The sequence below is a fragment of the Buteo buteo genome, chromosome 8 (genome assembly GCF_964188355.1).
Source record: "Buteo buteo chromosome 8, bButBut1.hap1.1, whole genome shotgun sequence".
Taxonomy (NCBI): Eukaryota; Metazoa; Chordata; class Aves; order Accipitriformes; family Accipitridae; genus Buteo; species Buteo buteo.
Genome location: NC_134178.1, coordinates 32236958 through 32254297, shown reverse-complemented (window position 1 = coordinate 32254297; position 17340 = coordinate 32236958). Strand labels below are relative to the sequence as shown.

General features: G+C 38.7%; 1 protein-coding gene across 1 annotated transcript in view; it reads right to left on the bottom strand.

Moving 5' to 3' along the window:
• Positions 1–16683, bottom strand: part of GABRR3 (gamma-aminobutyric acid type A receptor subunit rho3) — a 30584-nt gene extending 13901 nt beyond the window's left edge. The window contains exons 1-2 of the mRNA XM_075034048.1: positions 16556–16683; positions 8886–8998 (exon numbers count right to left, since the gene is read on the bottom strand). Coding sequence (XP_074890149.1) covers positions 8886–8998; positions 16556–16683 — 241 coding nt within the window. The remainder of the gene's footprint in view (positions 1–8885; positions 8999–16555) is intronic.
• Positions 16684–17340: the final 657 nt, after the last annotated feature.

Genomic DNA, 17340 nt, shown 5'->3' with positions numbered 1-17340 from the left:
ATATAAAATTATTTCCAGTCTCTTCAGTATACAATATCTGGAATGAAGGATCTCATTCTATATGGGCTATATACCCCTGTAATTTTCAGCAAGGAAGTCATTCCAATAAAGCAATTGACTAATCAGTTCCTTAAGGAGGAGAGAAAGGAGAGAGATGTGTGCATATATGAGTATATACACATCCCCCCCCCCGACGAATATTCTGCATTTGGCATGAAAATTGATAGTAATTATTGTACATGGGATTCCAATCACATTCGTTAAAAATAGTCAGTTAAAATATTTTTAAAGTACACAACATGAGTACAAAGAAGTCTGAACAGCAGGAGATAGTAACAGCATTTTTAACTTCTTTCTCTTTTTCTCGTCTTTTCTTTTATCAGTGTCAAGCCAAAATAGTCCAGAAATATCACTCTCCTAATAACCAGACACAATACTGTGTGTCTTTTTGGAATTATCCTTAAAATAGCAGTCCTCGAGGATTACACAAGCTGCCTTCAGTTCTTACCAGTAGAGATCTTGAACTATTTTTGAGGTATTTTAAAATCTGTCTCTGTAATCTCTTGATTTGACTTGTATTTTTTAATGGAGGGTTTGACCCTGCACAGAACAGATGAAGATGCATTGTGCATGGGAAAGCAAAGTAAAATGCGGTCAGAGTTAGCAAGGCACACAGGAACATGTTTCAGCACTGCCAAGAGCTGTCCTGTCTGGCTCAGAAATCACATCTTCCTCTGAGAGGAATGCATTGCTCAGTCTGTTGGCCAAAGCTCAAAACAAAATTCAGGACTCCAGACAGCAAAGTTCAGTCAATTAGTTCATTAGTAAAACACTAGACAGCACTTGGGAAAATGCTGCTTCTTTTAGAGAATAGAGACAGCAGGAGACATCTGCCCTAGAGGCTGACGCACAAGAGTATCAATGTACATATCCAGGCAGGCTTCTTCACAGAAACCAATAAAATTTTTTATGCCTCTTTTAAACCACTTTTGACCACTTCTTGTCTTTGTTTTGACCACACCACACAAATAGTTTACTTATGCTGAATACCAACTTGTACCAAGTACTGGTACAAAAATGCCTGGTTGTAGTCTGAGTGGAATCACCTTCTCAGTATTCCACTGAAAACTAAACTATGTTGTAAACTAAAGACAAGTTTAGCCTAAATAGAAGTCATTGTGGGATTTATACAAGATGTGAACATCGTTCACAAATGGCATTCACACATCATTTAAATGCAAACACTGCAGAAAGATAGGGTGTTGTCTATCAAGTTCCTCATCTGCATGACGAAACAGGACAAGCCTACATTGCAGAGCTGAGACCTGAGCTAGCTGTACACAAGGCAGGGTGGCTCAGGGAGCAGGCTAGCTGTAGAAGCACAGTGCTTCAGACTACGAGCATGATCAGTACGAAAGCTGACCAACATGCTAACAGCATTAAAGATAGAAATCTGGCCTCAACCCTTGGCTTCTTTAAAGTCCATGCAGTGTAACAGGCATATTCTAGATTGGAGTGAGGTGGCTTGTGACTTGGAAATGCCTGTTGGTTACCAGGGTTCCTTAGAATGACTGCAAATAAGCAGATGAACTGTGTATTATCTAATCTTACCCACCATGAAGCTTCAACTTCTTGATATTGTAGGTGTGTCCAAACTCTTACCCTGGGACTATGGCAGAGGCGCACGGTAGGATATAATGGAAGTGCTCGTATCTGGGCGTACATTTGATCTTAACTACTATTACTAAAACTTTGAGGGATGATTTGCTTGACTAGCATGTTAAAAACAGTGGGTTTAGTCTTATTTATGTAGAATTATGTGGGTGGAAGTGGAGGAGAGGGGAGTAGCTCTCTACAAAAAACAATGGCTTTACCAGTTTCTGAGTCAAGGACAAATCTAAAGCGAATAAAGTTAAATGTCTACCATCAACATTCTTCAAACAGGCAAGGAACTACCCACAAATCATATCACTGAATAGGATAGCTGGCTTTCTAAGCTATATATCATGTGTAGTGAGGAAAAGGTTTTTCTTAGTGACAGCTGCTCAAAGCGTGATGATGGCAGTCCTAATACTTTCTTGGGACTTGTAAAAATTACAGACTATTTCCTACCCCAACAAGCGCTGTTCCAGTGTGGGCACAATTTCATTCAATAATTCACCTCATCTGGGCAGATACAAAGGAACTGATCACAGAACTAGAAATTAGGGGCAGCTTACGATTACATTGGTTACATGCACACAAACTGAAGTGCCAGTTATACATAAATACACACAGAGGCATTTGATTCTTTGGAAGAACAGCTTGCACTAAGTTGGGAACTGTTATAAAACCAAGCCAGTGGGGACACTGAATAGCATAAAAGAGATCAAAAGCTATGGCCAGGAGAAATACAGTGGATGGTTCTAAAGTGAATTAAATAAAAAGGGAACTATTACAATGAAATTTGTTCCTGGTTAGGTAGAAATGCTAGAACTGTGAAACAGACTCCTTAAAAAGAGATTCCTGTTCTCCATCTGGGAAAAGGCCAAAGACTGTACTCATGCTGCTTAATGAGAAAATACTGTTCAGTCTAGCATTCACTGCAGACAATTATTAAACCACATCCCCTAACCTCTGCCCTGACCTATTATAGACAGATCGTAGCAGCTGCAAGTATTTTCTTCTTATTCTGACTCTACTTTGGCAACAAAAGTAAGTAGATGATAAAGACACTAAACACTGCACATATATGCAACCCCATTCTCTTCAGCGTGCTGTTCACTTTTCTAATCTGAAGCATTTTTTTATTGTTGTCACTAACACCACCACCCCCATAAGATACATATTGACCTTACTCAGGTCTAGGCCTTCTGAGCTTTGTGGTTTTCTGGGAACATTTCTTTCTGTGATTAAAAACCAACTCCACTAGAAACAGTAATAATTAACTATTGGGAACAGGTTGCTGAGAACTGTAATTTCTTCATCACTTGGATTTGTTTTGCCACAATTGGATGTTTTTTAAAAAGAGCATTTCAATAAGCATTGGAAAGGATCCTAAACCAGCCAGAATAGTGATTTGTTTACTTTTATGTCTGCACCATGGCTTTCTCTGTAGTGTATTGAGAATTTCAAGCTCTGGCTGACCATCAGGCAACATCATCAAATTCACTTTGAAAAAAAGTAACCAGAGCAAAGCTGTGTTTTTTATTTCCCAGTTTGACAAAACTGGGGATGGCAGAGGGGATTTTGTTATTAAATTGAGCAGCTTCAGTTGCTTCTGGAGCATTGCTACAAATCATTATTTTAGAGGGATTAGTGATTTTCACAATGGATGCTCCACAGATTTTCAAGATAATTACTCCTCAGCAGAAAAAATAGAATTGTTTTCAGATGGATTTATCTTCACACAACCATTTCCAGTCTTTTATTTTAGAGGTTTAAACATAGCAAAAGAATTCCTTGATGAGCATGGAATTTTTTTAATAGATAGTACTGCAGGCAAATTCTATAATACGCTTTTTAGAAGGGATATTACGTAAAAAGGATATCCTTTTAGCATTTTAGGATCAATTTCTACAGTAATTATGACTGGTAGTGAATTCTATAGTATTTTTGTAATAGTCAAACCTTTGAACACACAGCAGACTGCACCTGAAATTCCATAAGATAAATGCTGAATTTAGATAAAAACAGACACTGTATCCCAGTTGGCATTGTAACAGTGTATGCTGGAAAAAAGCTAGGTCTACAGAAATCTCCCAGTAGGAGACAGAGACCAGGGAAGGATTAACGTCTATAGGAGTACTTTCCTCTAAAAAGGGCTTGTGGGCCCGCAGAGGAAGAAAACCAGATAGAAACGTAAACAAGCCCCAGGAAAGTGAAGCTTGTGGATTTATTTATTTTCCTCTGGCAACGACTGAAACAGGAGAGTTTCTGGCAATGTTATTTTCTTCTTGTTACTGTTTTGTTTCTTTCCTATTTATGTGAGAAATGAAGGTGGACTGGTATTAGCAGTAGCCAACTCTTGGAATGGAAGAATTAGCAATGTAAGAGAAGAAAATCCAGGAGAAGGATCCTGTTAGAGGTCTTGCAAATTACCAAAATATTTCCCTCCTGTTCTGGATCCTAGCTATTCCTTCCAGTAACACATGAGAAAAAGCCATTCCACTTTCATCAGAGTGAGTCTTCTCCACCACAGTAAGAAGATATTTCTGACCTTTCAGGGAGGGCTGTGGTGCGGAAAAGAAAACAACTTAGTGGCAAAGAGATTTTAGAATTGCAGCATTTTCTGAACATTCATTGGGCCCTATTTTCTTTCCTTCCCCCTTCCCCCCGCCCCCCCTTTTACATTCGGATGAATTTAAATGTTACTAATTTAGCTTGAGGAGGGAGAAAACATAAGGGGGAGTGAGCTAATGGGATTTCTGATCCTCTGAAAATTTGGAATTAAGATCATGCTTAATTGCAGAATGGGATGCAAATTGTCTGGAAAGACTGTTACCTTTTGACCACCTAAATGCTAATAAATTATTTTCCACCATTTCTAATACTTGCTAATTTTATTATCCTCTATATTGGTTGATACTGCAGAGATAACCAATTTTAAAACTTCTTTAACTAACACAATATATGTTAGCATAGGAAATGACAGGTCCTTAAGACACAATGTAAAAGAAAAATAAAGTTGTCATACTTCAAATATATATATATATATATATATATATATATATATACACAGTGAGAACTTGCATGTACACAGTGACAGTGATCATGTGGTTCCATAATCTTTAGACTGCAAGATCATTCAGAGAGTGCGTGGAAGGGTTTTACTGTCAGGAAATACAAGGCACAGAGGAATAAAAGAATGACCTCCTCTATAGGCTAGTCATGATCTTTTTTAATGGCAGTGTTAATTTTTAGTAAGTGAAGGCAGAACTCAGGAAACCAAGAGCTCAAACCAGTATTTTGGAATAAGATAGTTCAGAAAATAATAGGATATAGATAAATAGATGTATAGTAGAAAAGAAAGTAACTTTAAAGCATTTCTAAAGATTTCCTTTAACACCTCTCTCAACATCCAAAGTTCTGGCTGCTAAGGCAGCCTGCATCATGGCCCTCAGACCTGAGCTGCTAGAAGTCTCTGTTCATTGTCTGATATTGGCCTGTGCTCACCCTTTCTCACTAAGTTCAAAACATGGGGGTGACCATTCCAAGAAGTGCTGGCAACATAATTTAATTTCTTACTTTTTCTCCAGTCCAAAATTAAGCTATCTTCACACAGATTTATCAGTTTATCAGGCTGCTGAAAAATCAGTTGAAGTACTTTAGGCCATAATAGTATGAAGATATAGAAGACATGAAAAGATCTGACTGAGTCTACTGACATTTCCTTTGGTAGGACCTATGCAGACAGACAGCCTTACCAGAACTGGCAAGCATTATTATACCATTGCAGGACCCCTCACATACCCACCTCCTGGCCTTTGTCAGTGCTTCTGGAAGCAGCAAGGACTAAATATAATTCCTACAATATTCACTGATGGAGTTAGTAAAGCTGTTTGAGCAAAGGAAACATCTGTGCTCCTAGTCCAATGTCTAGTGGAACTACTCAAATCACTATGCTGGTCCACATCTGTTTGCATCAGCAGGGGTCCATCTATTGGAGACTTCCAAACAAAAGAGGACCATGACATTATATGGAAGACAACAACAAAACAGAAAAATATCAAGGAAAGGGAAAAAACCAAACAACCCCCTGCACCTCCTCAAAACAACAACCCAAGAGCCTGGCTTAGGGAATAAGTGCAATGTAACAACGTAAGTTTAGTTTTTGAAAGAACATTTGGTTGTACTGAATTACTGATTTGCTTCACTCAACCTCACTGTATAATGAACTGCAGACGAAGTAACATATCTACAGCAAAAATGTAGAAACAGCTTGCTAGCAGCTTGCTGGTTTTGCTTCATCTTGACACAGTATGCTTCTCAGACTTTGATCTCTAATCTGTTAATAAATGGACAATGTCAGGACTAAATTTTAAAATCAATTCAGTCAAATTCTGACTGTGCAGCTGGAATGGCATTGCAATCAACAGAAGAATGTCGAAATACACTCATACAAATGACACCAGAGTTGTGTCCGTTTGGTCAAAAAAAAGATCTCTTACCTCCACAGAGCAATGATACACTTTCATGAGAAAGCAACCAGTCATGTGAGCAAAGTCACAATTACTTCCAGTAACACTGCAGCTGGTAGCATCAGAATCCAACAATTCTATGTTCATTTCCCCCAGGTTTTTTCCCGTGCATGTTTGCTCAGTTTACAAATCAAATTCAGCATGTGCTTTCTCTGTTTTTTCCTTTGCTACTTAATTATAAATACTAAAAACTCTGGGTCATGTAGTCTGCCTCATTTACTTTGTATGTGTGGGGCCAAATGAAATCAAACAAGCCAGATTTAGATTTAAGAGTTCCCTGAACTGAGGGATCTCCAGCAGGTTCAACACAGCATGAATTTTCCAGCTGCTTTTTCTCCCAAACTGGTGCAAAAGATGATTGACCTTCTCAGGGAAAGGGGCACAGTAGAGCCAGATTAGCAAAATCTATCATTCCCACTCCCTGACATACCCAGAAAATCACAATGGGGTATAGGAGAAGGCAAAATATTGTCCCTCTTCTAAAGGTAAAGAAAAATTTTAAAATACTTGTTTTTCACCAAGCTGTTTTGACCTGGTTCTTTTTTCTCCTATCAGTATTGTGAATTGATGCATTGTGCTGACTTGAATAAATCATGGACTGTGGCATGTGACAGATACAAGCCCTTCATGAATCACAGTACTGAAATGCTTCATTAGATTTGATAAAAACAAACCCAAAATTTCACCTGCTTTAAATATATAAAGGCCATGTTATAAGTATTTATGCAGTTCAGGGCTATGTTATGACTGCTGTGACAATGACTGTGGCAATGGTATCTCTAATATCACCTTCTCTTCTAGTTAAGTTTCCTTCTGCTGCACACTTAATCATCAGCATTCTTCAGACAAACCCATACTCTGTCTCTGCTGTCATACAATAATTCTGGGTATGTTATTCAGATTCACGTTTCAGTTGCTGAGTTTTGTCCTCTGATGAGGTCACACTTGTGTACTAACTCTCTGCTGCTGCCTAATTAACTTACCTCTTGTGAAGAACAAACCATTCTCTACTACTGTAACATCATGGAAAACAATGGTAAGATAGGAAAAATGGAGTATAAATTTGGGATCGACATTCATTTTGCTAAGATTTTTTTCACTGTGTGCTGTAAAAAAGTTAATGGATCTATGTTTTAGTCTTAGAGAGCTTCATGCATAAGTAATCCACATATTAAGAGAGTTCTGAAAATTTGGAAGTGTGTGAATTATTGGATGTGACTGAAAAAAGTGCCTCCCATGCCACTATGGCATGTGGATGACAGAAGAGAAGCAAAGCTGATGCACTGTTCTGCTGAAAGCTATTTCTGAAAGACAGGAGTACAGCTGAAATCATACCCATGGCAATGTGATTATTGAGAGGCCTGTGCAATGAAGTCAGTGGAAAAACTACAGCTGGCTTCAACAGGAATTGAATGGGCAATATGATTAGTCATTTGAAAAAAAAAAGGAGAAGGGGAAAAAGCCTGGTACAGATTTGCTGGGTGCAAAAAAATCCTCACTGCCTGTGGAAAATTACAACTGCCAGATCACAGAGTATATTCTGAAAGCTGCTTTTATGGACATCATAAGTATTGCTTTCTGGGATGATCCAGCAATAAAGTACATCCCAAACTGTTGTTTGCTTTCTTGGCAATGCTACTTCCTTTCTGAGATGACATTCTCAAAAACTTAAATTCCTTATGTGGCAAATCAGGTGGTAACAAGAAGACGTCCAGACTAAAAGATATTAGACTAGACAGGTATTATGCAAGAGGTAATCCTAGCTTTTGTTGCCAAGAAAGAGATGTATCTCAACTATTGTTCAAAATCAGGCAAGATTTTTGCTCTCTGACAAGACAGAATTTCTAGGGTAAAAAGAAACCCTTTCACATTCTCCCAGTGCATCCAAAGAGGCTCTTCTTACCCCAGGTCTCCCTCCTGGTATGCTTGCCAGGCCCCAGGTCCCAGCAGCTGGTGTCAACAAGACTAGCTTCACAGACTTCGGTTAGCCTCCCAGATTTATGTTCATTTACACAGCTGATTATTGGTCCTCATATATTTTATTTTGGGTTCATAATCCAGAGCAGTTCAGTCTATTTTCATGAATCATGAACATGAAACTGGTGACTCAAATGCTCAGACAATATTAGTGGGGCAGCTTCCTCCTTTTACCTTTCATGAAGGAGAGTCAAAATTGAATCCAAACTGTGAACATCCCATTGAATACTCCCTTTATCCACATGCAATTTACTTAAAAGAAGAAATAATCATCATAGTGCCCAACAACACGAAAACAACATGGTAATAAACTAAAGGCCTGTGGGTAGGTTTTTAATTTGTACAGAGCAAACAGATTTAGGAATTGATGGTTCGTTTCAATCTCTCAAAACAAATTTGATGACTAAGTAATTTGCTAATTGCTACTAGACTATGCAGTTTACAGGAATACTTAAATCACAGAATCTTAGTCTAATAATATTGTTTTTAATTAGTTCTTAAAAGGAGACAATTCAAACAGTTTCTCCTATTGGTACGCTAAACACAAAAAAGTCCCTTGCCTTCAAGTATTTCTGGATTTCTTCTTTATTTCCTGGAGTACAACAAAACAGGTGAGCTGAAATTAAGTCTGTCATTCAATTTTAAGTGACACTGCTGGACAGAGTTTAAGTGAACTTCCAGAGAGAGGATAAACTATTAACCAGCACAGCGCAGGCATGTGATGCTTACCTCCAAATCCAGGTCTCAGTGCAAAGTCATGGTCCTCTATGCGAAGAAGCTGCTCAGATTTAAGTGGCCGTACTTTCGTGCTGTCAAGTTTCCTCATTTTAATTTCTCGTTTGCTACGTTTAAAAAAAAAATAAATGTAAGAAACTTTCTTTTTTTTCTGCCTGACATTCAGAATGCTAGTTAAATGAAGCAGGGACCAGTTGAATCTGGTATGATAAGGGAAACAACTGTGCTAATAAAATTGGAGAAAGATATATTGGAAAAGGTAGGGAAATCAGGTATGAGGGTGCTCAGGTCTATGAGGAACACCAATTCTATATAAAAAGTCCCAGGAAGAATATCTAGCTCTTCTTCTGTTCCCCTCAGAGATTGTATCTATCATTATATACGAGATTATAGCTGTTTGAAAAAAATGTTACTATTCACATAACCACTTGCAACTCAGACTTGGAAATAACATCATGTATCCATGGTTTTAAAGCACTTCATCCATTATCCATATTACAGAGACAATTATACTTTTTATTATAAAACTTTTTTTTCCCTAGGAGCTCAAATGAGTCAATATGAGAATGGACTGAGAAACTGATGGCCCTGGATCCAGGGACTTGGTTTTTAAGATGCTCTTAAATGTCACTCAGATTTGGCCACGTTATTTGTTAGCTCATCCCCTTATTTGCTGCTCAGACATGCAGCATTTCTTTGCATCGAGTCCTTTCTCTGCATTTATATCCATGCCACACATAACTGAGCTTCTGTGTAGCACCAAGGCAACACAGATGAACCTGTGCTCGAAGCAGGATGCCATGAATTCTGTACTTCTTTCTGGTGACTGTTCCTAACTTTCTTCCCTTCACACAATGTACTGCACAACATTGCAAACTCCACTGGGAAATTCACATGCCTAAGAATGGACTCGAGTTCTCGAGATGGAAATTTCATGTGCTGAGCCTGCATTTAAAATGAACAGCAGATGCTCATCACAATGCAGACTCCTTTTCCATTTATCCTATAAACTAAAACAATGGCACAGACAGCAAAGGGGTCTGGTACATGCCCATGTCACAAAGGTATTGGGTTGAAACACAGACAAGATCTACAGTCAGATCTGGTAGCTGGGGTACACAGGCTTTAGAAAGAATCCATTACATTATTTGGTTCTGCTATAAGGAAAATGTTACAGTGTCTCCTTAAGTTTCCACTCCTCCTTGCATGTCCTGCTTTAAGTGGCTGGCCCCAAGTAATAACAGAACTAGCCATACCTTAGCTGCAGAATTATGCCTAGCTTTGGGCCCCCATTTCAGGAAAGGCATAGGAAGATAGTAAGAACTTGTGTAGCTTAATTTAGAAGACGACGACTGAGGGAACACATCACAGTCTTCAAAACACATCACGAGCTTTTACCGGGCCCTTTGCTCTGTGTCCACTCCCCAGCGGGATAAGCAGTGGCAACAAGGGAGATCTATGGTACACATTAGGAACACCTTTCTTATGGCAAGAACAGTGAAACATGGGAACATATTGCTTGGGTGAGTTTTGAGACTCCTTTCACTCGGGCTATTTAAGAATAGGTTAGACATACATCTGTAGAAATGACTTAAATACAGCTGCCTTGCCACAGGCAAAGGTCTCTCCCTAGACATAATTCCTTTCATGCCTTCTGTGATTCTCTTGGACTTTGCTGCCAGCAACTCTAATTATTACTTTAGACTGAAAGAAATCTGTTCTGAAGATTTGCCCTGTAGTCAAACACTGCTTAAGACAAGGTATGGAATACCTTAGGATAAGGTATGCACCTGTATTTACTTTTTTTTTTTTCTCCATTCCCCCCTTTTTTCTTAATAACGAAGCCTAAGAAATTAGTTTTTAAAATGCTATGTTACAGGAATGCTGAGGTGGCTCCTGGGCTATTCAGAACTGTTGGGCTTGAACAAGTTAATTTACCTTAGTATTCTTGAATGTCTCTGGCAGTGTTGTCTGAATCAAATTATCAGGGCAATCAGGATGCCTATCAGGCATTTCAAATACAGACTTTAGTTTCCTGAGTATGAAAATTATGTGGATGGTAAAATGAGACCCCATGCTTCAGAGAATTAAAATCACCACAGATAAAGCCTGTATCAGAGTAGAATGGGCAGTAGAACTGAACACCTGCAATGCTCTACAATAGGTATACGAGGAAATTCTGCTGCTTGGGAACCAGTATAAGAGACAATGATTAATTATGTTCATAATGCCATGGCACAGCTAATACAGTTTAGAAGCATTAGGTTATTTGTTGTCAGATGTGCCAAGGAAAATATGTTTGATGCTCCGGTTATTTCACTGGAAGAAGCAGGCTAAAGCTATGATACTTCTATTACAGTTTCTTACTACAAGCAGGTCTGTGACTGAGGATGACTTTCCTTAGTCATGAGGCAAAACATAAGCTACCAGGGCAGGAACTTTTTTCTCAATGAGCCACTGAGAAGAGATGTTATGGGATTTTGATATTCCTTCTGTTTTCCTGGATGAGGACAAAATAAACATAAATGCTGCCTATATGAAAAGCATATTTTGTGCCCACTTACTTGAACAGCCTCTTCAAGCTCTTGTTTTATATACAAATGCTGGAGTATCTATAATTATTTCTAGCTGCTATCAAAAGTGGTTGTTCAAGCTAGGCAAGATCTTGCATGGGTCAGAATAGCACTTCTGTTACAAACATGCCACATCTTTTCTTCAATACCTTCCTTTGGCAGAATGTATTTTTTTATTGTAAAGTAAAATAGGCTTACAAGCAGAGATATATGCTCATGGTACTTGGAATTAAATTCATGGACACTGGTAACATTGTGTGTGTAAATGTACCAAAACTTAGAAAAATTCCATAAAAATTTCTAAAAGAATTAAAAATAATACACTTCTGCTTCAGATTTTTTTCTCCTTCTTGACTCCTTCCCCCACCCAAAGCTAAGAAGTGTTCTCCAGCAGATATTCCTTTAACTTCAGCATCTGGAATCCAGATGTTGCTCCTTGGCTAAGAGTTATAGTATTAAATTGTCCTCACTGCAGCATTACAGTTATTTAACTCATGATTCAAAGGGAATTGCATGTATTTGTTTAACTCCCAAGAAATCCTAGACCCATATCTAGCTATTGATCAGCACTACAGCATTGTGAAACCATCAGCAGATGTTTTTTTGAGTGCTTCTTTCCATTGTGCCAATTCCATTAAAAAGCAGAAGAGACAGATGTAACTATCCTAGGTCTCAGAAAAGCTTCCTGAAGTCAGTCAAGATATACTTTTCATTCTCATAAAAGCAGAGCAAAGACACAGATTATATTTCGGTGGCCTGGCACCCTGGTCTCTCTATCACACAGCTTTGGCCAGCACACCATAATCTAGGAGTCTAAATGCAGTCATTGATTCTGCACATTCATTGTATGGCAGATGTCAGGCTGTGGTGTTTGAGATGAAAGTCCACACAGAATCATAGAATCATTTAGGTTGGGAAAGACCTTTAAGATCATCAAGTCCAGCCATTAACTTAACACTGCCAAGTCTACCACTAAGCCATGTCCCTAAACACCACATCTACACATCTTTCAAATACCTCCAGGGATGGTGACTCCACCACTTCCCTGGGCAGCCTGTTCCGATACTTGACAACCGCTTCAGTGAAGAAATTTTTGTGAAATCATCAGCAGATGCATGTATCAGCAGATACATGCACCTAAGGAAAGGAAATGTCTCTTTACCTACGTGGAGTAGTAGTAATAAAAGGAACTCTGACAGATGGCTTGGTATTGGCATAGACCTGGGCAATGATAAATACGAGTTTGTTGGTCTCAGTGAGGCACATGCTCAAGAAATTACTGCTTCCAGTTATAATAGCTCTGCTTTCCACAGCTGTATTCCAGGCAACATTTTATATTATGCAAATGAAATAGTAATCTATAATTAAATTCTGACAGAGGTCATAAAAAGCACTTGAAGTGTTTCAGATCACATGATCGCATAGGAAAGTCACCCCTGCTGGTACTTATATAGGAAGTTAATGGAAGCACTAGCTCTTTGGATGAAAAAAAGGGAGATATACTCTTTGGACACTTCACTACCTAATACTGTTATATGGACTCATGGCTCGATGCCTTGGTATCTGACAGAGCTCTCAAAGAGCAGTTAGTTACTGCCTATGAAACCAAAGCAACTAATTCAGAATTCTTTAACAATGGACAAATACGTGGTAGGCTTTTAAAGACAAATTTAGCTGCTCCTACCTAACCTTAAATATCTAATAGCAAATGAAAGGTCAAAGGTCTGCTCAAGGGTACTTGGATTGGTTTTGGTTAAACCGTTTAACCACATAATGCCATCAGTGTAGTTCCATAACAAGCGGCATTCATGGGATTGATGTTGTTAGCATCCCATCTGGTTGTCTTTTACCAGGTTATTAGAAGTTTATGCTGGTTCAAGGAGGAATTTCCAATTCCAAGTTCATGGAAAAGAAATCCACTGAAGGTCACTAAATCTGCTGAAATTACATCCAACACAGGAAGTCTCTGAGGGAAATCTGGTGACTGGATATGGGTGGGAGTATTAGGGGGAAATACCTGACTTGCTTGCCCTGTCCTTATTCTTCCAAACTTGTGCTTGCAGCCTTTGTTGGAAACACATCACCACCTCACTACCGTACACAGACCTTTGGTAAGATCCTGCATGGCTGTTCTTCTGTTTTAATGCCCTGCATAACTAATGATATGGTAAAAGTTCTTGGTAGGAGACTGGAGGAAGGCTGAAGCACTCTGGGTATTCAGGAAGATATTAACACATTTCCAGCACTATCCTCAGCATGACAGATTTTGAAAAACCTGAAACTCATGTCTTAGGAAGGATAGTTAGGAGAGGTTTTGGTTTCAGTCACACTAATTTAGTATCCAAGATACCATACTTCCTTTATTGCTACAGTATGGGGGTAGTGGGGAAAAAAAATTCTCATCATATTCAAAATGAAACTAGGTAAGTTTATGAAAAGAATACTATGAAGGACCCTTTTCATGAAAAGAATACCCTAGATTTAAGGACCATAAACTTCTTTCCAGTGCTGTGTCCCCAAGATACTCTAGCTACTACCAAAACAAAGGTATCCAAAAGGTAGGAGTTACAGAAATCTTATTCCCAGGAGAGGCTGTGGAGTTACACAGCAGTGTGATCTCTTAAACATTTTAACACATTTATCAAATCTTGAAGCCCATATAAATGTAACAATCAAAATTGTACAGTTCTCTCTCTTTCACATAAAAATGCATTTCTAAGTGTTCAGTAACATCAGCAACATGTACTGTCAAAAAGTCTAATATTTTGACAGTCAAATGTTTTGTTCTTTGCTGTAGGAAATGGACCATGAGAATAATCTCTTTCTCGTGTACTTTTGGTTAATGCTTTAAAATCTTCTTTACAAGAGAATGCAGACAAATAGCTTTGGAGGGAGAATTGGGTTACTCTATTAAAACAGTGGAACTTGTAGGTTAAGTAACATTTTCACATGGGATTCTTTTTAAAAGGCCACCCATTTAACCAAGGCCATCTGTCAGCTGTGTCCCTAATAACCCTAGTGCTGGCTGAAAGGTTTTTCCCCAGAAAGAAAAAGAGGCTGGTGGAAAGTTAGACCCTGTTGCAATGTACTGGAGGATAATGCTGCCTTTAGAACAAAACTACAGAATCAAACAAAGAGAAATTAAATGTATTTGGATCCTTTCCACAGAAAAGCTGATTTGCAGCTGTTAAGCTTTCAGATCTTCTGTGGCTCCGATTCTGCAGTCTTCTTCCGAGTTCCAAATCACTAGGACCTAGGAAATGAAGACATGGAAGGCCAAAGGATTGCCTTGTGTAAAGAAAACCACTATACCAGTCAGCATCAGCTGAGAATACAGTCCTGGCATTCCTCCTTGTTCCTAGTCTTCCTTTCTGTTAACACACTTCTGCCTGTCTCACAGGATTGTTGTATGGATCCGTTCGTACGTATTAGTAAAGATCTGTGAAGATGGAGAGGACACTGTGCTAGTATTGTTACTGGTGTTCTGTGGCAACAGGTCAGCAAAGGATGTCTAGCAGGATGCCACAAAATATGCTGTCTCCTACCACCAGGCTTCTCTCCTGCTTTGTGATTTTTTATGTCAGTGATGCAGCAACTCCTCTCAGCTATTGCAGAACAGGATAAATGCAAACAACGGTAGCATATGCTTCCCTTTCACCACTGACAAAATTGTATCAGCTGAGTTTAAAATAGACCTTTCTTACCACTACAGCAATAAGAAGATATTTTGTTCTGTTTCCATTTGATTCTTAACTGCTTCCTCAGACTAGCAAAGCACCAGATTAGACCTTATGTTGATATTAGGGCTATTTCTGTTTATTTTGTTTTGTTATTACAAATAATCGTGCACCAGCACTCACTCCAAAACTGTCAGTAAGTTTGAAACAGTCTGCTGAATAGCCATTCTTTTAATGAGCTTTTGGCTTAGACCAAGCTTGAACCTATGACCTTGAATTAAAATCCAGACGTACTGAGTGATATAGCATCTCCAGGCACCTCCATTGTGTCACTGGGATATGTTCTGTTGCTTTGCATTGCTTAAATGTGATTTTGTCAAGACATGTAGGAATTCAGAGATATGTCGTTGCTGGATTATCACATAAGAAGTGATACGGAGGGTAAACAGCTGTACACCTGCTACAAAGCATGTAACTTGAAAAAAACAGCTCAAACACATCAGAGGAGTCCATGTATGTTACTTTTCCTCAATGTGTGATATTGTATGAATAAACTATGAGGCCCCCTGCTCATTTTAATAGGGGGTCAAGTACACAGAAAAATGTAACAGTTGTATCCCTTCTACTTCCTTAAATGGAGCTACTTATTACAATTTCTCCTACCTCCCAACAAAGAGAGATTTTGCTTGGATTATCACTGGCAGTCATTGGTCTGTTCACATACTATTAGATTAATCTGGAAACACATTCAGAGACTTCACATGGCAGATGTGAAATTGCATTTGTGGGAAAAAGCACTAACACTTTGCACAGAAACTTACATGTAAAAACCTTTGTATCATTACTCATTTTAAACCAGCCACTTGATTGGAAAGACTAAGAACAGAGACAATCTTCAATGCCTAAAAGCATAAGTATATTCCAGAAAGGGAACACACTTTGTCATCGCTACAAATAAGGAACAATTCACCTCATTTAGTGCCATAAAGATGTCTTCTGTATGCTGATAGTGTAGCTACTCTGCTATTTAGGTAAAGGAAGTCATTTTATAACACTGGCATAGAACTTTGGAAGACATTTCTGCTTCTTTTAATGGGAGTGAGAGGGCAAGAATACTTGGTACATCACAATAGTAGCCTGGTATCACACAAGTTAAAAGAGCTGTGTGTGGGTGTGAGCGTGTACATACCTGCATATATATGAAGCATTCATAAAATCACAATATGAAATGTCTGGTTATGCAAAATTAATTAACAGTTCACCATTTCTGTTTTGGGAACACCCTACCAATACTATGCAAACTACAGATCCAGAAACTGGCAAAACGGACAGTGAACAAAAAGGGTGCATTGAAAGGTTGCTGACAGCATTAAGTTTATCAGATGAACATAGGCTGAGAAAGTATATTGCTTACCTGTTATGCTTTCTTAAGAATGAGAATTTTTGCTGATGATGAAGGTGGTGATGCTGACTTTGAGAACTGTGTAGCACTGCTGTTGGCCACAGACAGATGAGGAACAGAAGTTTTATGACCAGGACCATCTCTTCCAAAAGAGAAATGCACCTGATCAGCCAATCCACCTTGCTGACTTACTCTTAGTGTTTTTACTGTTTAGAAACAGCATAGCATACAAAGGATGCATGTGAAGCAAGGCATCACTGAAGACAGAAGACAGGGGCATCCCAGTTCTGAAGTCCTCGCTGAGTTCCCCTCATATTTTGGCAAATCATAAAAATTCCTTCAGCTCTACATCCCTGCGGCATCTGCTGTCAAACCAGAAGCAGCTCGCTTTTAGAAATGTAGTAGATACAGCAATTCATTTGGCCAGGCTGCAGTCTGATCCATTGCTTCCATTCTTTCAGCATAGGCGCATATTTGAATTCTCCATCACCCGCTCAGTAACCTCTTCAACATAGCCTGTGCAGGCAAAGTGATGTCAAACATTTAATCCCCCTTAAATCCCACACAAAACCATATAAAAATCTGCTTTAATGACAAAGGTCTCTAAATTAATCTTGCTTTCTATATATGTGTGTAACTGCTCAAAATAATTTTTTGTACAGATCAAGCTCTTTCATTAACTGACTGCATTGTATTGTCTTCCCAACCATTAATATCATTTCTGTTTCTGTGATCTGCAGTAGCAAGCATTTTGTGTGTCAATACAGAACTACTTTTGGACAGCACTATATCATGGA